This window comes from Mytilus californianus, unplaced genomic scaffold, assembly GCF_021869535.1.
Source record: "Mytilus californianus isolate M0D057914Y unplaced genomic scaffold, xbMytCali1.0.p SCAF_5, whole genome shotgun sequence".
NCBI classification, from domain to species: domain Eukaryota; kingdom Metazoa; phylum Mollusca; class Bivalvia; order Mytilida; family Mytilidae; genus Mytilus; species Mytilus californianus.
Window position 1 is genome coordinate 13,729,791 of NW_026262701.1, and position 22,352 is coordinate 13,752,142.

Sequence of the window (22,352 nt, forward strand, 5' to 3'; positions counted from 1 at the left end):
ATTTCATATTTATTTAGATAGCCATTGGTATAATATTAACACCTATATTGACCACTGACCGACAGATAAGTAACAAAATAAATAAAGGATTTATGTGTAACGATAATATTTATACAGGGGAGATAATTACAGCACCTGTGTTGTGATATGTGTGTAGAAAGATTATAATAATTGTTTACAGTATTGTCAAAATAATGTTAATCACATGTAACTTATACCATAAACAAGTAAACAAGCGGTCAAAAGAATATTATATACACATGTACTGCATAGATGGACAGTCCTATAATGACATGTATCTTTCTCAAAATCAAGATCAATATATAATTATTTTGATTATGTGAGTTATCTCTCTTAGAAATTGCTAATTGGGATGCTAGATCACTCCCTGCAAGTACTTGCAGAACAGAGATCGCCACTATGATTGCGGATGTCAATTTTGCATTAATATACAAAAATTATTGTGTAAATAAACTGTTATTTGATTGCAGTGAAATATATGCGTTATAAAAAGTAATTCATGACACACCGGTTTTCATCAGTTTGTAATTGTAAATTAACAGCGGAGAGGAGAGGAGAAATACATTTGCCAAATAAAAAAACAAAAGCATGATAACACATAGCCTAAAACAGAAAGAATTATTAAACCTTTCTTTTAACTTCTGTGGCAAAGTTTTATAAATTTATCAAAATCCTTCAGAAGTTGTGTGTCAGATAGGTTTCTAATTCTGTTTAACATATTCGCTTAAGGCCTTTTTAAGCATTTAAGAAAAATCTTTAAATTGCTTGATTGGGTGATATTATTAAGAATAGTCTAACCCCAAAAGTTACGTAGTGCATTTTGCCACATGATGTACGTCTTATACAATGATTTCGATGTGAGCAAACTACTTTTTTGTCTAAGCTGTTCCCTCAGGAAAAAATTACCTTAGATGGTTTCGGCTATTTTGTGTCTTTTTTGGTCATAAAGCTCTTCAATTTTTTCTGTTCTTATAGGATAATACATCCTTGACTTTCAAATATTCGGTTTTGATCGTTCCTGCATGATGAAGGTAATTCAAGAAAAGCGCTTCGGACGCATGAAATTTTTGACGTGTTGTTTCCATTTTTTTCTGTTGCTGAGAATTAACTTTACAAAAAAACAATGTGTGATGTACATTTTGTGTTCAGGTTGTTAATGTTCACGTTTGTGTTAGGTTACAATGACATCACTAATGACATTTCGCACCGCATCCTTCCAATTAAGTTAACACAATTTTAAATTGATGGTATATAATTCAACTATTATTAAAATAATGGTTCTGTTCATACTGTCTCCTTAATATGAGTGGTGAATTGTTTTATAAACAGGGTTCGGAGTGTCCGTTTTTCTTTTACAATTCCTTATAGAAATATATCATGATAGATTGTCCTGAAACGGTTTAATTTTGCCAGTAGAGTAAACAAAACATCTGTTAAATCGAAGCTGAAATTAGATGGACACTGTTTTTGCTTCCGGACGTTTTATAGCGTAGCAGTTTAATTTTTTGTTCAATTATATTTGTATTTAACCTCAGTGAATAAACATAGGTGTATATAGAATCATTTTAACTTCAGACAATTCCTTCACTTTCACGGGAGATTTATAATAATTTATCATAAGCGTTCATGTTTTAATGTATAAACTGAACATTGGGTCATTAAACAGTTTATGATTTATAACTAAAACTCCATAAGAAATATAACTTTTACAGTATTGACTTTCTATTAGAAATCGTGCATGCTTGTTCTTGTGAAAATAATATTTTGAGACTTATCATCAAGCTAAATACTTAATGTAAATTTATGTGTAAGCGACTACGTTATTTTATTTCATCGCCATTTGGTCAAAATGAATTTGACTAGCGATCAGTTTCAGTTTTATCTCACGAAAGATGACCGATCGTCTGCTCAGCATTATCTTATGGGCTTGCAAATGATTGCAGTTTATCTATCATAAACAAGATAACATGTTGTTGAACAGCTTAATTCCTGTAAAAATGGCTTGTTAAACGGGTATACATGATATAAATTTGTAACGCATGTTACAATGTATCAACAGTATTGAACAGGAAAAACTTGTTAAAGGGTGTGTGCATATTTGGTTAATGGAAGAAACACGGTCGTTTTGTAGGTGTGAAAATGTAATAGTTAAAAGTATAAATACGTTGAAAAATTAACAGTATAAATAATGCTTATTAAATCTTATTGTAACAAAACTCGTCATATTCATTTCCATTAACTAACTAGAAGTAGAAATTAATCATATTTGATTCCTGAATCGAAATTAGTATTTCTCCTTTTTTGTTATTTTGTCGTTTTTACACTCCGATTTTCGACCATCGTTGCGAAATATCTAACCAGTATGCTTTTTCAACAGCATAATTTTTTGGGTTTTGTTGTTTTATTGGTGTTTATTTTAAATGTAGAAAGAATTCTTCCAGTTTCGACACAAGTTTAGTACGATGTATTCAGCATGAAATTGGAATATGTTTTTGACTGAAATTTTCTTTAATCCGATCTATATACCAGTGAAAAGATTGGGATACATCTTTTCGGAACACATGCATTCCCTATCCTGATTGGAATCAGTTTATCTTTGGTATGAAGCAAGCACGTCCAAATCCCACTTCGACGCCGATCTCTGATTACTAGATTAACATTGGTTCTGCAGGTCTGACACACAAGTAACATGTGTTTATTTTTATCTAAAATAATTTTCACGTAAATTGTCAGTCGATCTTTGGTCAGATAAAGTCTGTTTCCACAATCTCATTGAGGCTTTCGTCGCCCAGTTTACCACCATAATAAAAGTTGCAATTCAATGAAGCCTTAAACGACGAAGACTGACAACACATTATTATTATTATCATTACTTAGGATTTCGTCATACTATAGTAATGTACAATCTGCAAAATAAATAGAGTATGCTCTATTGAAAGTGTGTGGTCTGATTAAAGATGCATACCTTTTTCCTGCAACAATATGTGTTCATTTAATTTGTTTTTATACTATAATACAATAGAAAATAATTTTATTCAATGCATTTAACTGTAATTTATGTTATCTTGAAAAATCGCAAAATAATCATATCCCATAACCTTTTATGTTAAGATGTTTGTTTCTATTTGTTTCAGTAATAAATTCATCAAAACGCTTTGAATCTGAAATAATACTTTGGCATGTTTTGTATTCGTCATGAACAACTTCTTGTTCAATGTAAGAATTTATCTTGATCGTGTGTTATTCGTGCTAATTACTAAATAACACAAACTTACAACCTCCAAATAGGAACTCCCTTCATATTTTTATTGAATAAAAAAGAAAAACTTAATTGATACAGTTTCGGAAATCCCTGCAATCGGAAATTATTTTAATATCTGAAACTTTATGGTTCATTGGAAAGTTTTATTTGGAAGCTATACATAAAAAATTCACACGGAATATTATTCTCTGTTAATGCATTTTTGTTCGAGAAATTAATTCAGAATTGCGGGAGATTCTGATCAACGGCGTGGTACAGAAAGAATTAATTGATGTTAAAGCATAGTTGTTCTTTTTGTTTAGAACCAATTACACCCATGCCACATCATAATTTAAGAGAAAACATGACAAATATCATGTTTGACATTCCGAATTAATTTTTAAGAGTCTATATGACATCGAAACATTGTTTTTATTATGGTATTGTGCTACAGTTCCATTTAAAACGTTCGATTCCAATTTCCGATTTCCGTTTCTTTCATATTTCATGCTATTCTAAAATTAACGTTGTAATAAAATCCGTTAATATTTTTTCAATTACCAGATAAATGTTATAATTAAGAAACAAATTGTCATGTAGATTGAATATTTTGACAAAAAGCTTTCTGAAAACTTAATACATGACATCTTGGATTTTATGCTCTTGTAGTTATATATTTATAATTTATAATGTGGTTCTTTCTAACATGATGAAATATATCTGCCTCATAATAAAATATAACATAAAAATCTAGTTAAATTCAGTTAAAAAGTCATAATTTTAACATGTTTTATGGTAAAAACAAGATATTATCCCAGATAATCACTTGCCGGTAGCAAATGTTAATCTAATTAGTAGGCGGAGAGAAGGGCGGGTCGAGAAATTTATCGTCTGCTTCTCACGCGCAATGCAACTAGCCAATAGAAGTTGACAAAAATACACCGACTATCCAATCGTATTGCATATATTTATTCAACATCAGGTAGAATTTCTAAACACGGACCTGTCATGTCGATTGTCAATTCAATATTTAACAGAGGTGGAAACAAGAATCATTCTCATGTCGGCCCTATGATTACTGATAGTACACTATATCTTCCTTTGTGTACTACGTAGATTTAACTAGAGTTTACCAACATATTTATCAATGAACATCATGTATAGTTATCAATAATTTATGTAAACTTTTAGTTTTATCACAAGTTTGACTGAAGTTTGTGAATTTTATTACTTTAAAGAATTATAAGTGAACACTAACAATTGTTTATAATTTTGATATAGTTTATATCAAAATACGGAGAGATTTATTGATTCTGGATTTTCACAAAAATAACTTTACAAAACTGGATTGTTGAAAAGACGGAACTGCTTCGGTGATGTCCCTGTCTCAATTCGGATATTCGTATACCCCTACAACGATTTCAACTCCATCCCAGGTAAGCTAACATAACTTTATTATATTTATATATATATCAAATTAAATTTATTCATTTAATTGTACAGCAAAATTGTTTTGTCTAGCTACTTGAAGATAATTTACGAGTTACATTATTTGCAAAAACAATTAAAAAAAAAACAACAACAAATATGTCATCTTAAAATTCCGTAAATTATTTTGTTCACTTATAAGTAAAAAAAAAGACAATAAATTTACAGAGATATTTACATCTATAATAGACACCTAATAGTTTACTTAATTGGTTCAGGCAATAAAATATATTTGAATGACAACAAAGTGATCTCTTAACAGACATCTTGAAAAAGAGAAGAGTTAAAGCTAATTGATAAAAGAAAGTGGGAATTCATTCATGTGAAATGAATGCATTAGACACGTTAAAAAAGATAAATTTCGGAATTGCTGCAAAAGTGAATGTCTATTTTTATCATTCTTTGAATAAGTGAATCCCAAAGTATACTTAAAAGATGTTTTTCGTTTTCACTGTTACACTTGGGGCTGATAAAATCAGACATATTCAGCCAGCATCCATTTTATGTGCAAACTAAATACGTTAGAAGAATATTTATTACCACTATCGACCAGTAGATGCCAGTTCATAATGTTATTTGGAAATATGGCAAGGAAATCAAGAAATTAAGGAAAAGTTTATTACTTTTAATTTACCTCCATTTATATGGAAAGAAAGTAATTTCTATCACTTTTATTTTTTATGTATGATTTTAAATATAATATATAAAATTACATTTATCTATGGATTTGGATAATCAAACTCAATTAGTTTTGCCAAAATATATTTTGAATTAAATTAGTATTCAATAAATAATAGATGATTTTATAAGATTAAGACTAGCTTCAGTCGCAGTATAAGGACAAACATGGTGTCTTTTTATTCATTTGTTTCGTTGGGCTGTTGTCTCACTGACATGTAATGTATTCTCTTTTTATACGGTGTAAAACTTGAAAGATGAATTGTGCCGTAGTGAAAATGCATCAAAATTAATCTTCTACGAAGTTGTTGCGTCCGAGTAATTTGCTGAACGATCTCAAAAATTAGCATTGCAAGAAAACGGGTTGTGTTTTGTTCCTACCCTTTGTTATGATTGTTCAGTATTAATCAATCATTCTAAATGTTCATGCATTTTTTAATCTTTTCGGATTTTGTTAGTCTGTGTTTGTTTTCGATCAAACTTGATATAATAAACTCATTAAAAAATCGTGTATAAAAGGATAATAGGAATTATCAAAAAATTATTTTATAAGACAATATCACAGACTCCACAAACCCCAAACAGCCGACTCATCCAAGAGAGAGAGAAAATACATACACAGACAAAACATAACACAAGCCCTAGATAACATGACTTAGAAATATGAAGAAGATAAATTTATATAAATATTTAAATATTTATTTAATTTATTTTAAGAATTGAATTTGTTTACTTAACAATATATTGTTATATTCACAGATCCTAATGTCTTCATCAACGACTTCTTCAATATCGTCTATATCAACATCATGCTGTGAGAACGGACGTCCCATTATGACAGACCCTCACACGGGACAGACTGTCTGTTCTTGTCAGTATGGGTCTGGTCTACTGAGTGCATATTCCCGTGTCCCGGGATTAACTGACTCTATGTACAGCACGACACCTTACCCCTCCCAAGGTTACGTCCCTCTAGGAACCGACCCGTCTGCATTCTACTCACCTTTGGTATGTATTAGTTCTTTTCGAGTGTATTACACGAACTTATTCATTAAATCTGTTTGATTAACTCTGCAAACATATCTGAGCCCACTTCATTCAATAAAAGTAAATTTCCCTAGCTTCAACAGTGCTGAAGGGATGAAATATTTGTCAAATTTGTCAAAGTCAACGAGATACGGAAATAAGTCGGAGATAAAACCGTAATTGACTTCACTTAAAGCCACTTCTGATCATAAAAATAATGTAAATATACAAAATCCAGGTGATAAATTGCGAGTTCGGTGTACATTTCATAATCGATTTCTAATTGTTGATGTTTGGAAGAAAAATGTATAATGTTTACAATGGAGAAATGTAATTTCCTTACAATAGCTTGAGGAATGTTTGGTAATTTACAAATCGATTTACAAGCTGCATTTTGTATCCCTTAAGCTTTGTGGCTAATACTAATCTTTTTAATTTCTGCAGCTGGAAGTTGATTCCAAGGAAAAAATATTGAGGAATTCTCAAATCTTAAAATCCTTTTCACCATAGCTTGTTAAACAAATGAACTTAATATATGACATAATAAATTCTTATAGACTGAATATTAAAATAATTATGTTGATCTAAATGTCTGGTGGTTTTTCAAAAGGTACCCAAATAAAATATTCATTTCAAGAAGATTTTCGATTTTTAAAATCTTAGCACAATTTTACTTAGGGGAACAGATTAATAAATATAATTTAGTCGTCCATTTATTCTCAAATTATGAACCTTGTTTAAGGTAAACAGGATTGCATCAAAATTCACGTGTCGTTCGACAACTAAAAAAAGGAATAACGAAAAGTGAAGAGTTAATTGCTAATGCAATGACCTTTTTAGATACTTTAATTAAATTTAAATATCTCGAAATTATATTTTACTTTACGCTGGTTTAAGATGAATGTATTTCTACTGAAAATTTTCAATTATGAATTATCAGTTTTTACTAAATCAAGCTGGGTGAAAACATGACCTTAGAAAGTTTTAGCTGTTTGGTTTTGACTACTGTTTTGGTTTGATTCTCTCGAACGTTTCATTTATATTTGGGCCCCCAATCTTGTGGTCACGATGTCTGGTGAAAGTTGTTCCAGATTAACATATGTCTTGCGTACAACAATCAGTTTCCTACTTTTATTTCAAAGTATACATCGCATCTTATTTTTTCTTCTAATGTGAACGATTAAACGATATACATTGTTTTGCATTAGAATATTAAAATGACCCTCATTAATTTCGTGCTTCCGGTGCACTTTCCTTGATTTACCTTCATAAGGAAAACTCAAACCCAAACATCAAACTCCAGGGATGTATAAAGCATAAACACGTGAAGAGCTGAATGGCAAAGGGGACCTAAAAATATCTAAAATATAATATTCACGAAAGAAACATCTTTAATTATCCGACTTAGGAATAAGATCTGTAAACAGATCGCCTTATTTTGAATTATACTGTCGAAAAAGATGAAATATTTTATTCATTTTTCTCTTAAAAATATATTGATGAAGGTCGTACATTGATAGACTTTCAACTTTTAATTTAAATCAATTTAAGACGTCCTTTAATAATATTTTGCTATTCAGGTAGATTCGAGTATATATAAGCGCACGTGTGCATTCGTCAAAAATAATACAAAATTCTAAATAAGTTAGTAATATTAGTGAACTAAAATCAGAAGTCTACTTTCCTGGCAAATAGAAATACAGATATAATTTGGAAAATAACCGTATTTATATATCCAACTTTCAGCTTTTTTAAAACCTATATTTAATTTCTTTAATATGCTAAGAATGATAAAGACAATATCATTTACTTGATGTTTTTTTTTTTATTGAATCACGCCTTTTTGTACCAAAATTATTTTTGCATTCGTAAATGAGGACAGGTTTTACATGTAAGGTTTTTGTATTCTAAATTGATCGTTCGTTGTTGGATGTTTAGTTATTTATTTTTTTAAATTTTATGAGAAAAAAAGAAAAACCATTTAAAAGCTAATGCACTGTAGCAAATAAAGATAAAATGACATATCCTTTCTATATTAATCAATTACAAGGCTAACAACAAATAAAACATGGATTTATCGGAAAATAATTATTAATAATTATACCTCAATGAGTTTAGAAAATTTATGAATAATCATTGATTTTTCTGCCTTTTTAAGTGTCTTTATGAAATTGCAATTCTCACATTTTTATGTAATATTTAGATAAGCGATATAATAGCATGTCATCTGTGTATTAAATGCTGATCTTCAAAAAGTCATTTATCTGATAAAACGGCCATTTAAATCTTTTCTAAGTGGTATGGAAATAAAGATTTCATACGTTTTTGAGTGTTTACAAAAGTTAAAATCTTTTCATTTTAAAAAGAGATGATTTTTTATAGATTCATATAAAGCGGATTGAATATATTTGTCAAACATATTGGCTTAGCTGAGTAGCATTAAGATTTATTAAAAGAAATTAAAAAAATCACGAACACACAACTTCTATTGATAAGTCTACAATTTTAAATTTGACAAGAAAATGAGTAATATTTTCAAACATCTCTGAAAATCAGCAATATTTATTTCATAATATATTTCATAATCTAAATACATCTTTAGAATCCTCTTCACCCTCATCAGTTTTTCACTATTTTTAATACTAGTTTTCCATTATAAAAGTTTTAGTAATATCGATCAAGAGTGTTTTAAGTGCAAAAATATTAAATAAACATTCTTCATACTTAGTTGTCTATTTTGACTTCTCCAAACTGACGCCCTATGTAAACGTCCGTTAGTCAAATGCACCGATTTCAAATTTCAAGTGAAATAAAACTTAGCAGGAAAAATTTTCGATAAACTAACAGTTTGTTGAAAATCTGATAAAAAGACTACAAAGGCCGACTGGCTGTCTACGGAACCGTCGTGTGTTTTCCGTGCACGGTAGGGCAATTAGAAGCAATCTTGTTCACAAATTTTCTAAGTCTCTCAATCGCAGCATGAAGCTCCCTCACTTATTAGTATCTCCACAGATATTACTGGGATTTTATTACGAACGAGGCTTTTATATCAACGATTTTTTCTTCCGACTTCTTGCGACAAACTTCCGTTCTTTCTTGCATACTTAACACCCCGACCTCGCGCTAACTTGTATGAAGTGTTCCTCAAAAGTACGAAAACCGTGAGAATAAAGATATTTATGTCTAACTGTGAATAGCTTCCTCTCGAGAGGTTTCTTTTGAAAAAAAGTAATATTACAAAAGTGAAATAGCACCGTGAGAATCTCTTGTATCCTAATATAATAACGAGATCTATCTATCGTATTCAGTTTCAAGACAGAATCTTGTTACTGCAAATTAAGACAGATACATAAAAACAAGATGATATGATGTCGCTAACGAAGTACGACATATCTTTTTATTTCTAGATTCTTTGAGACAATTCTGTTATACACATAAATACTTGTGTATTTGTTTAGACTTTATTATCTAGTCTGTCTGAAAAGATATACTACAAAACTCATTTCGCACCCAAACGTAGCCTTGAACTACTAGTATGTAATTCGGTGAGCATTATCGGAAAGACCGTCAAATACCCAATTTGAGCCTGGACCTGTTCTAAAACACCACTGGTGATCCTCAATTCCAAAAATGTACCTATATCTGTATCTGTCTTCATAATTTAAAATTTGTCGTTTACTTCGATAATTGATACTATTCTGGCTTAGCTTACGTATAAATCAGACAAAATATCAATTTTAACAATTCGCTAATATTCATTATAGTATATTAAAAAATGTAAAATAAAACTGGTGTTAAGCAAATAATAATGAAAATCAATGGTAAATATTTTAAGGTTAAACTATCAATCAATACAACTGGACTTGAAATTATACTAAAGTCAGATATGCTTCTTCCTTTACCAACATTTTTTTATGCGAAATAAAATATAACTAATATATCAATAAAAAGTTAATATCAGGATGACTTTATAAATCTATAGGATTTAAATCAAAGCGATTTAGGAGTGCACGTGCAGATGTATACCCTAGTTAGAAATACACGCGACGCATAAATTAAAGATGTGAATTTGATATTTTTATTACAGAATCCACATTATGATTTGAAGGAGAATAGCGAGTCACCATGGAGATCATTGACACAGCCAACAGCCTGTTACCCATACGATCCCGCCATGGCGAGTTATCCGTATGGAAATACGTAAGTGTTAAATTAACTTGGATGTTTACATTTATATAAAAAATATATAAACGTGACTTATTTCTTTTGTCTTGGATATCTATTTGTACTTATAATAGCCAAGAAGCAGCTGTAAGATCTTGTATTAACAAAACTAGTTATAATTGTTCCTCCCAGGTTTTGTTTCCGAAAGCCAAATGCTTTAAGAACATGTAAAACGCCCGAGCATGTTCAGAACGACCAGCAAGCTCGATTCCCATAAAAGATCAGAAACAGTCAAATTTTGATCGTTTCAGAACTTCTAAGACAAACTTTTTCTAAAAATAAGTAACGGGTGGAATTGATATGTTGAAATCATTGGAGACCTTGTTTTGGGCCTTACTTATATAACTTTATTTAAGATACTACACTTTAAAGCAAAGCTATTTGGGACAGCATGAATTTTGTTATAAATAAACATATATAAATATACATTTAAACAAGTCCAAATTGAAAACAACGTTCAAACCTATGATTGCGTTGGATAAAAACAGCAATTTTGATACGTGTGCATGCAAAACAAATTTCTTGGTAGAGGGGTCTAAATACTTCACAAACAAAAGACCAAAAAAGTGAAAAAGTATATTCTAACAAATCGCATTTGGCTAGCAGGTCGAACAACGGATGTTCCTAAAACCCTGCTGACTGCCATTGGCGATTGCCAAATAAACGGATCACCAGATGTAACAATATAAAGATATATTTATATATTTTTTTGAATTTTAGATATGGTGGAATGGACTTAAATGGTGCTGCAAGACGTAAAAATGCCACAAGAGAAACTACAAACACCCTTAAAGCGTGGCTGTATGAACACCGAAAGAATCCGTATCCTACAAAAGGAGAAAAAATTATGTTGGCAATAATTACTAAAATGACTCTGACCCAGGTCAGCACTTGGTTTGCGAATGCAAGAAGAAGATTAAAGAAGGAAAACAAAATGACATGGTCACCGAGAAATAGATGTGGTGATGACGGAGATGATGAAAACAGTAATGATAAACTTGACGAAGATGACGAGGAACAAAAGAAAGACAAAATAGATGAAAATAGCAACGACACAAAAGATAACATGGACAAGTGCGACAATAGTAAGTTTAATTTGTTAAATACTTATTTTATTTTGAAATTACAATTTTTTTTCAGTTTTGTTTTTAAATAAAGTTTTTATAATCAAATTCAGTTGAAGAAAATTCAATCGTGTGGTTTTTCATGGAACAGGAAATTAAAACGTAACCATTGTAGATATTACAGCAAGTTCGGAATAAATTTGGTGTTATTGTTCCCCTATCTTTACTCATTTCTTTTCACTGCAATTAATGAAATGATTGGTACCCTTCATCACAGAATTAGTTTTTTTTTCAATAATTCGTTGTAATCTCTTTTATTTATCTAATCTGAGCGTTCTTGTTCAATGTGTAAAATAAATATCCCAATTTACATTAAAAAGTTTTAACAAAAATAACGAATTTCAACGTAAATTCAAAACATGGAGACTCCATAAAATATGACAAAATTAAACGTTAGACTATATTATTTTAAAGATATTTTGTATTGAATTTCATAGAAAATAGTACCAATGATATACCTGATGCTATCGAAGATTTTTGCATATATTCCTAAAAGTATACGTTCTTAAATTATATTTTTGAATTAAATAACAATTGAAACACTTTTTATTTATTTATTGTAAACATTTCTAGATTTAATTAAGATTTTTTATTATTGAAATAATACGTTATTACCAAATTTTAAATTAAAATGAAATGCCTTATTACATTTTTGTGTAATTGCTGAAAAACTCCAATTGCACATCTAGTAGACCTCGTACGTGTTGATTTCTCTAAAAATTTGAAAAAATCACATAAATACTCATTTATTTGATTTGCACCATGTGCATGAATGAGGTTATGCAAGAAAATGCAATTTAATAGGTATATTTTTTTCAATATTACTGAAATTGATTGTATAAATGCAAAATGCATAAAGGCTAGGAGAAATAACTGTTACTGAACACTTTAACGCATAAAATTGCAGTTTAAACGGCTCATCTTAAATCGATAATTATACAGATGTCTAACAATAATAGTGATATCAACTGATTTTAGGGAAGATAATTATGGGCTTCTTTCAATTGTAAATAATTGGTCCACCCCTGTCATGTGGTCACAAACAAACAAATTGAAATTGAATCCTATCATTTTAGTCATATGCCGATGCGCATGGCACAGTTAACTTTGTAATTTTAATGAAAAACATTCAATGATGTTTGTGGATTTAAATTCTATCCATTCACGCCATTTATTGAATTTATTTTAGAAAACACGAGTTCAGTGCGGCAACGATCAATCTCCGCACGTGTTAGTCTTACAACAGTCTATGTTGAGCGATGCCTACTTTTTTAAAACTGCTATCAGATTTAAGGAATTAAGAAAGACATTTGACATCTACCGATAATAATCGCAGTTTCATTTTAGATTGTCTTTTTGAGAATTAATACTATTTCGTGCGTGGCTAAGCATCTGTAATTGAAATCAATACAATGAAACCGAGACTCCATATGATGTCAATTGTCTTGTAGAATTGTCAATGGACGGTTTGTGCTTTTAAAATCATGCAGAGTTCTACACGATCATTCACGATGATTGCGATAAGTGCTCTAGAAATACTACTTAGCTTAATATTAACTGTTTTGTGACATTTTGTATAAAATTAATTGATGTAAAGATATGAGAAAACTATGTCACATGACTATGAAACTGACAAGGTTTTATTTACCATGGGATAAATCGCATAAAAGATTTCGAGTAAAATTTTTATCAGTTAATGTATATTGTAAAAGGAAGAAAGCGGATCTGTAAACAACAAACAAAGTTGAACAGAGAAGCTTAAAACTGTATTTAAAATGAAATACATTCATTGATATCAACGATGTAAAATGAAAGCATTTTATATGCATTGTTGACTATGTATATGCCAAGCTTTCAACAGTAATGCTCAATAGACACAAACTACAATATAAAAAGAATAAGAAGCAAAAAATACCCCCACAGTAACCGTAACTGGTGATTGTGCCTTATGTTTCAAATAAAAAAATAGTAACAAAAAAACCGAACTCCATGGTAAATTAAAAAAGGGGGAGTTAATAAACCTGACAAAACCAAACGCTCGACTATATCGACTATATCAACAAACGGAACGAATAAAATGAGCCAATTCATGAATTGTGAATATATATTGAAATGTATTAAATAAAACGTATTATTACCGAAGTACTGACTGATGAGTAAATTATTCCGACCATTACAGAAAACTGTGACCACGGACATCCATAAGAAACATACTTGCTTATTTTTGATTTAGGGGAGTTTATGGTAGCTGCATTTTTGGGATATTTTGCTTATTCTATTAGTCGGTATCATATTTGTTAAGAAAGCGATACAATAGCCATTATGTGCCACTGAAATAAAGAAGAAAAAAACTGTAAAATTCTTAAATCCTTTTTAAAATGCCCTATTTTGTTATATAGAATGGTACATCTTTCTTAAATTCTCCGATGACGAAAATAGAAATCATTAAGAAACTGAGATTCCAACTATCTCAAGCAAAGTTGACCTTGGGTGGATTTGTCTTTTCTCGTTAGGTCCGTTTTTGTAATATACATGTATTATCATTGATATGGTCATAATTATAAATTAACTGTTTACAAAACTTTACATTTTTGAAAAAACTAAGGCTTTTCTACTTCAGGAATAGATTACCATAGCTGCATTTGGCCAAACTTTTAGGAATTTTTGGTCCTCAATGCTCTTCAGCTTCGTACTTTATTTGCCCTTTTTAACTTTTTTTATTCGAGCGTCACTGATGAGTCTTTTGTAGACGAAACGCGCGTCTGGCGCAAATACAAAATGTCAATCCTGGTATATATGATGAGTTTATTTGGTCTTATACATCTTTCTCTTCAAGTATAATTCAAGAACAAAATGCATTTGTGCAACCTTGGCTTTTAATTTTTAGATTTGTGCTTTCGTGGTGAAGTTAACTTCAGAAAAACGTCTCTGACTCACCAAATTTTGAAAGTCTTATTTTCGTTGGTTAATATATTGGAATAACGTAAGACCCTAAGACTAGTCTAAGTTGACACAAAGTGTTTAGAATGGACATTTTGCGCGTGGGTTTCGGCAATATATCGTTTTGGGGTTCGTAATTGCTACGTCAAATCTGAAAATGAGTGTATTTTAACATCGTTTGCAGTTTTTCTATTAATATGTAAAGTTTAGATATTTGTTAGTGTCAGATTAATGTCGTGAACAAGATAGGTCATTTGTAAACCTTTTAAATTTTCGAATTCAAGAGATAAAAACATTTTGACTCATCATTTCTCCTCTTTTTAAACAAACTACTTTTGTACGGAAATGAAATTGCTTAAGATGAATAGACTTATTAATGAATATTCGAACCTTCTTTTATTGGTCAAGGCATATGATAACTAAATTCATGGGTATTGAACTTAGCATTGTTGCAAATCATAGTTTTTACAATATTTTGTCAAGAAGTATTAAAAAAACATGTTTTTTTTTCTCCTAGTATAGTGTAATTAGCCTGAAAAATGTTCTACGAAAAAATCAGGGTTTTTTTTCATTTAACAAAGTCCTGTATACATTCTTGAACAAACAAGAAAGGATATAAGTTTATATTTAATTTGGTTGCAAATTTGGTCTATTTTACCAAAAAAGTAATTTGTATTTAACTTCTTTGCTATAAGGGTTTCTATTCCTATAGAAACAATGTTACTTTTCCAATAACCAAAATCGTCTCACGCTTTACATTTCTCTATCAATATTTTATTTCAAGATCGCAAAAAGCTTTTTTTCATCAAGATCGCTGCCTATCCATCGAAAAGTAACATTAATCGTAGCAGATCTACATTTGAAACATGAAAAAATGTAGTTTGTTTATTTCTACGAGGTAAAGTCTGTTTTATCTCCGTCGAATTGTTTTGATGCGTCGGCGTCATTATGGCTTTACATTAACCACCTCCTTTCCGTATGTATAAATTACATATCATACTTATGTTTTCTAACTTCTTTATCCAGGAAACTAATAATGACAACTCATTTTATAAAAGGATACATTAATCAACTTGTAAACTTCGGAGCCTTCTCGACTGTTTGACAATGGATAAAACAAGATGGCGGACGTCATTTGCCGTGTCAATGTCACGGTTCAAATATTACGTTATGTTGTATATAGACCTCAAAGAAACAATGACAAGGCGACAGACATAAATTTAGTTTTTACAAATTTTGAAATACAGCCGTCTTCAGTAGAAGAAATGGACATGTTGGATCGGTGATTACTTTATGACAACAAATAATTATTACTATTTAGTGCGTGATTAATGGCGATGTTTTTAGTCATTGCCTAAGGGGCCTTCAAAGACATGTGCTATACAGAATATCGCTAATTGAATAAAACGAGAAAATTTATTATATTATACAAAAAACATGATTTATTTATTAACGTTTATTATTGTTTTGTGCAATTGTCATTATTAGAATTATGAGAAATGCATTAAATTATAAACAACTCACAATCGTCTTTCGTAAGAAACAGGGGCTTTTCACAAAAAAATCTTAGACAATAATTGATCGTAAAGTTATACTGAAATATTCATGACTTATGAGTAGTTTTTGTCGCAGACTTTACAAACTAGTTCTAATTATGGATGTTTGCGTCTGAATTTCAGAATAAAACATTAATGTATGGGAAAAAAGAGTCAAAAGTAGTTAACCGATTTTCAAATCTCGTAAATTCATATTAAATATACAAATCAAGTGAATTAAAATAAAAGGGATCACAGGAACTCTCAAAAAGGAGTGCGCTCGGGTACATCGATAGCGTATACTTCTACTACATGCACCATTCGCCATGTGAATCCAGACAGCCAAACTGTCAAAATAGGGAATATAATTACAGATCATTATTCTAGTATATTAAGATCTATAAGATCTTGTAACATTTCTCCCGTTTGTTGAGCCACAGACATATTGTATTGGTCAACTACCTTTTGGTGACAGTAAAACTTATGTAGTGGAAACTTCAGTCCTTCATCCTCTTTACCCTGCTAGAGTTTGAGTAATGAACGCACACCTGTTGATTTAGTACGTATTAAATGAATTTTAAACTGTATAAAAAAATAGAAATATAATAACAGCTAGTCCATTTAACTTGCAGAAAATACTTTTTTTTTATTTGAGCAAAATATCCAAACCTATAGTATTATTCAAATCAAAAACAGTATAAGACATAGTACTTTGATTTTTTAAAGCATGAAAAAATTTGAGCGGTTACAAATTTAAAATCCTCATGTAAAAATTTTGATATTTCAATTTATAAAACATCGCATTATAAAACGTCTTCAAGCTAATAATTAGTCCAAAACGGCCATTTGATTTTATTCTGCATTCCTTTTTGAAATCTTTTTTTAAAATGAAAGTTAATCTGAAATAATAGAACACATTATTACAAAAATATAGGGTATAAACTATTTATTATTACAATTCATGACATGTTTAGATATGAACATGTTAGGATCGATATTCTTAGCGAAACTCTTATATATATGCCAAATGCTGTGAAATTTAACACTGGAATCATAAATCCTCTTATACATGCAAACAACGATTTATTGAAATTGTTAAACATACTGTTTTGAATTCGAATATTGAGAATGCTCGAAAGTCGCAGAATGTACTTTAAAAAAAAAAAAAACTCATCATAGATACCCGGCTTAAAATTTTGTACGCCTGACGCGCGTTTCGTCTACAAAAGACGTGAATGACAAAAATTGCTTAAATATACTATTTGTTTATAATTATTATAAGTTAATACTTTTTTATCAAACTCTGCAGTTGGTTACAAATATTATAAAAGAAATAATAATGTTATTTTTTACCGAGTGTACTTCTGGAGGAACAAATTGATGCCTCGGATATAAATATATAATAAAACAGATAAGTTGCTAAAAATCCAAAAACAAAATATCTGAAAAAATGTTTGCGCAAATATGAAAGAAGTTTCCAATAATTTTTTTTAAATGTAAATCAAATGTATTCGAAGAAAATTGGATTGTTTTAATTAAAAAATTAAATGAATAAAATCCAGATACATTTACATACACGTTTTCTAGTGACCGCTGTTGTATATTTTTTTCTGTAGTTATTTTCATTTTCAGACGTCTAAATTTTTTTAATTTTGTTTTATTTTTTGTTAAAAATCTGTAGCTCCGATTAATGGTAAAACAAGTGTGTATTATTCAAATAGCAAGAGATGCATTTATGAAGTGCCCGGATCAGAACCTCTTAGTTACTGCCTACCTATAAAATTAGCTGCACGTTTTTCGAAGGTGGTGGTCCATTTTTACCTGAGTATAAATGTATTAAATTTGTCCTATGATCTGCAGGTGTTAAGAATATTGATTTTGAAACCACTTCTATTAGTCTTATACTACTTAATCTTTAATAGAATGACTTCAGACACTTTTATAAATCAATTTCCGTAATAACATATTAAACAGATTGAAATCTGTAGAAGAATAAGTCATCATATGTATTAAATGCTTAATTTACCTATACACAGAAAGCATACAACTTTCAAATTTAAAAGGCAGAACTTTCCAGCCTCTGTCATATCAAAGCTTTCCGTAAATGGTTGTTCCGGAGATCATTCAAAAATTAATATAACACCTGGGATATAAGGGTTCAACAAAGAAATTGGGAGACAATTAAAAGTAAAAGAAGGCGTTCGATTTCAGGAAAAAATATTTTCTGAGTGCATTACTATATAATCTGCATTGCGTTTGTACCCAACTTGTTTGAATAAAGTGCAACAATTGAAATTAAAATATTAATATGTCTGGAAACTAGAACAGCTTTTAATGAATTATGTCTTTCACATATACCGTTGAATTATTTATTATCACAATGGACAAAACCAGATTAAAATGTCGGTTTTTTTTTAGAATTGTCTCCTTTTTTCCCATCATAAGCTTATTTTTACGTTTTGAGTATTCAACAAACGTGATATGATAAATGTTTAAAATCTGAAAGGTTTTTAAATGAAACATTTTATTCTTCAAAATTACTAATGGAAAATCACATCGCAGGGAAGATTACACGCAGACATTTCAATAATAACTTAAGATAGAATAAATAATTAAAAGAAATACGATTTACGGTACTGGTATAATGTTTAACTGGTTTTTAAATTAAAAATTGCACTTGTAAGATTTTAATGATAAATATTGACTTTGAATTTTCAGTTTATAAATGATTTATATGAATTAAAACTAAGGATGTAATCCCCTAAAATTGTCATAAGAGTATATGGTTGATATGTTAATCTCCTTTTTAGTTTCTTGTTGGTCTGTTAAGGTCCTATTTGGTTTCTGGCTGGTCTGTGAAGGTCCTTTTTTTGTTACTGGTGGGTCTGTCTATGTCTTATTTCAATTCAGGCTGGTATGTTAAGGCCATAATTGGTTTCTGACTGGTCTGCTAAGGTCCTTTGGTTGCTGGTGGATGTGTTGAGGTTCTATTCGGTTTTGAAGCACCCAAAACGTTTTATGAACTTGTTGTCCAAATCAATTGGTCTCTACGCGTACCCGATCACGGTGGTTGTTGAAACACCTGCTTTGTGCATTGAAATCATTATCATACGTTTATTAACGAATGCATAGTAACTTTTGTCTTTTGTTCAGAGAAAAGAAAAACAGCTGTACGTGAAACTAAAAATATTGAAAAGGGAACAATAGAAAACCAAATAATGAAATGAACATGTAAGCAGAAAAGAGATTTTCAAGTTTCCGATCAGCAATTGCGTCGTATTATACAGATACTCAATTCCATCTCAATATTACATTGTCAGAACAGTATTATAAATATACTCAATTCCATCTCAGTATTACCTTGTCAGAACGGTATTATACAGATACTCAATTCCATCTTAATATTACCTTGTCAGAACAGTATAATACAGATACTCAATTCCATCTCAATATTACGTTGTCAGAACAGTATTATACAGATACTCAATTCCATCTTAATATTACCTTGTCTGAACAGTATTTATAGTTATATAGTTGTAAAATAATTCCAGATGTCTAACTTTTCAGTGCTAAAATTTTGATTCATTTATTTGCAGGTTTACTTTCAAATGCTAAAACGGACCCAGATCAGATTGACGTTACTACCTTTGGAAACAGTACTAAACAAGATATTCTTGGACTTGAACCGATTGGTATCATAAAAGATGAACCGAATGGACTTTCCCAAGGATTTTGTGGTCCAGTAACTGACTTAAAGACACCGACGATGGGTGTTGTTAAACGTCTAGATTCTCCATGTTCAAACAGCAACGATTCAGGTCTAAGCGATGTTAATAACTCTCTGTCGTTAAACGGACCTGTTCTTGACAGTAGTGATGCTTTAAGGCCAAGGATATGGTCATTGGCCCACGTAGCAACATCAACGGCTATTCCTACCTCTTTATCTTCAATGAAGGATCAAAACACTGCTATCAATTATTCTAAACCTGGATCTTCCTTCACTACTAACACTTCCTCTATGCGATCGTGGATGGACAGTGCTTTTCCAGTTGGATCATCCATGTTTTCACCTAGTCCTGCTGGATATACAAATATTTCGGGTTCTACACAAAGTGACAAATCTCCATTCTCAATAAATGGTTCAGCTTTTAATGGTGTGTCGTCTTCCGGAAGCTCGTCTTCACTTCTCCGGCCGTATCCTTCCTTGACCTCTTTGTATTCTCCTTCTGGATCTAGAGGTTCCGAAAGGATACCAAATGGAACAATATGATAACAATAACTTTAATGCATTTGTTAAATATTTACAAAAACAAAACATTACAACGAATACAGTATGGCCTATGTCCATATATTTCAAGGAATGAATCTTTCCACTGAAGAACCATCTTGCCATGTTTTTGTTGTGATATATATATCAATCTTGCCATATTAAGTGCTATATTAGTCACATATCATTGGATTAGGACACTATTGATGTCAATAAATGTTCTTTACAGAAAAATCAGTGTTTGACACAAAGTTCACCAATGATCGACTTCGAGTCAGAAACTAAATTAATCATTCCTTTCAGGCGGAAAATAAAGAATGCAATATTTATAATATAGCCAGGCTAAGATCTTGGAGGTTAAAATATAGGTTATACTGAAACACGAAATGGACATCAAATGTCGGATGAGGAAAAGCATTAAACAAATGAATAACCTAATGTACTTAAATTATAAGTGGCGGCAAAATATTCTAAGAACGTAGTTAAGAAACAGGGTATTTGTTGTAAAAAATGTTCATTTTTAATTCATTTTCTTCTAAGTTGACATATCGAATATATTTAGTATTAAAATGTCATTAATAATTATTTGTGGTTCTATTATACATGTTTTAACAAACAATTACCTATCAAACTGCATGCTTTAAGTTACACAGGTTGTATAAGAAATAAAATTAATAATATTTTCAATACAACTAATAAAATTTATATGTAGATATTAATTCTAGTCATTTGATTAATGTCTGATATTGCATAATAATTGTATAGCTATCGTTTTTTTTTTTGTCTCAAAATCTAATTGTTTCTTAATAACAAACCTGATTGATACTATTTTATAATAGTTAAATTTGCCATTTGTTTTATAGTATTCTAACGTCGAAATAAAGTTCCCGTAAAAAGTGCTAATTAATGATTTTAAGAAAAATACATGTTATGATAAAAACAAAATTACTATATTTGTTTTAAATTTATGTAACTTGAATATATGTTTTATAACCTGAATACATATATACAGTTTAAAAAAAAAAAAATTGTTAGTGTTACTTTGTTTTAACATTACCGACCACGTGATTGGTCAGGAGTGAACTTAAAGGGCAGTACGTATTATATGTTATGTTATATCAGACACATCTACAAAACTTATTTATTTGTTTAATAAACAATAAAGTTAAACTCATTATCTCATTACTTTCATTGTCTTCCATTTGATTTCCCAGATTGTCTTATTTCACAATATTATATTCCAAAATGTCATATATCACAATGTTATATTCCACAATGTCACATTCCACAATGTCAAATTTCACAATATGATATTCAACAATGTGATATTCCACTATGTCATATTCCACAATGCCAAATTACACATTGGATTCTTCTGCTTTTACTCCCATGTTGGTCTATTACTACTGAAATAACATTAACAGTACCAATTGTAATGCACCAGATGTGCATTTCGACTATTAATGTCTCTTTAGTGATGTTCGAAGCTTAAATATATCTTCGTTGTGGCTACTTGTGCAATCTTCAATTATCATTTGAAATATGTTCAGTCTTAGTGTAAACATATTTTGCCATAAAGCGCGGAGGTTTGGCTAGCCACAAAACCAGGTTCAACCCACCATTTTTTCTTAAAATGTCCTGTACCAAGTCAGGAATAAGGCAGTTGTTATCTAATAGTTCGTTTCTATGAATGTTTCATTGTTGTTTGTTTTTTGTTGCACTTCTGTGTTCTGTTATTTCGTTGTTTTCCTCTTATAGTTGATGTGTTTCCCTCGGTTTTAGTTTGTAACCCGGATTTGTTTTCTCTC

General features: G+C 30.3%; 1 protein-coding gene across 1 annotated transcript; it reads left to right on the top strand.

Moving 5' to 3' along the window:
• Positions 1-4,264: 4,264 nt before the first annotated feature.
• Positions 4,265-21,714, top strand: LOC127701040 (iroquois-class homeodomain protein IRX-6-like). The gene is made up of 5 exons (XM_052204814.1): positions 4,265-4,698; positions 6,188-6,436; positions 10,542-10,654; positions 11,399-11,763; positions 19,874-21,714. Exons 1-5 carry the CDS (start codon positions 4,639-4,641, stop codon positions 20,545-20,547), a joined length of 1,461 nt encoding a protein of 486 aa, XP_052060774.1. The 5' UTR covers positions 4,265-4,638; the 3' UTR covers positions 20,548-21,714.
• The last annotated feature ends 638 nt before the right edge of the window (positions 21,715-22,352 follow it).

Excerpts from the sequence above, each read along its gene's own strand:
- LOC127701040 (XM_052204814.1), top strand. The coding sequence starts at position 4,639 with ATGTCCCTGTCTCAATTCGGATATTCGTATACCCCTACAACGATTTCA. Across the intron at positions 4,699-6,187 it reads CGATTTCAACTCCATCCCAG|ATCCTAATGTCTTCATCAAC; the intron begins GTAAGCTAACAT and ends TTATATTCACAG. Across the intron at positions 6,437-10,541 it reads CTGCATTCTACTCACCTTTG|AATCCACATTATGATTTGAA; the intron begins GTATGTATTAGT and ends TTTTTATTACAG.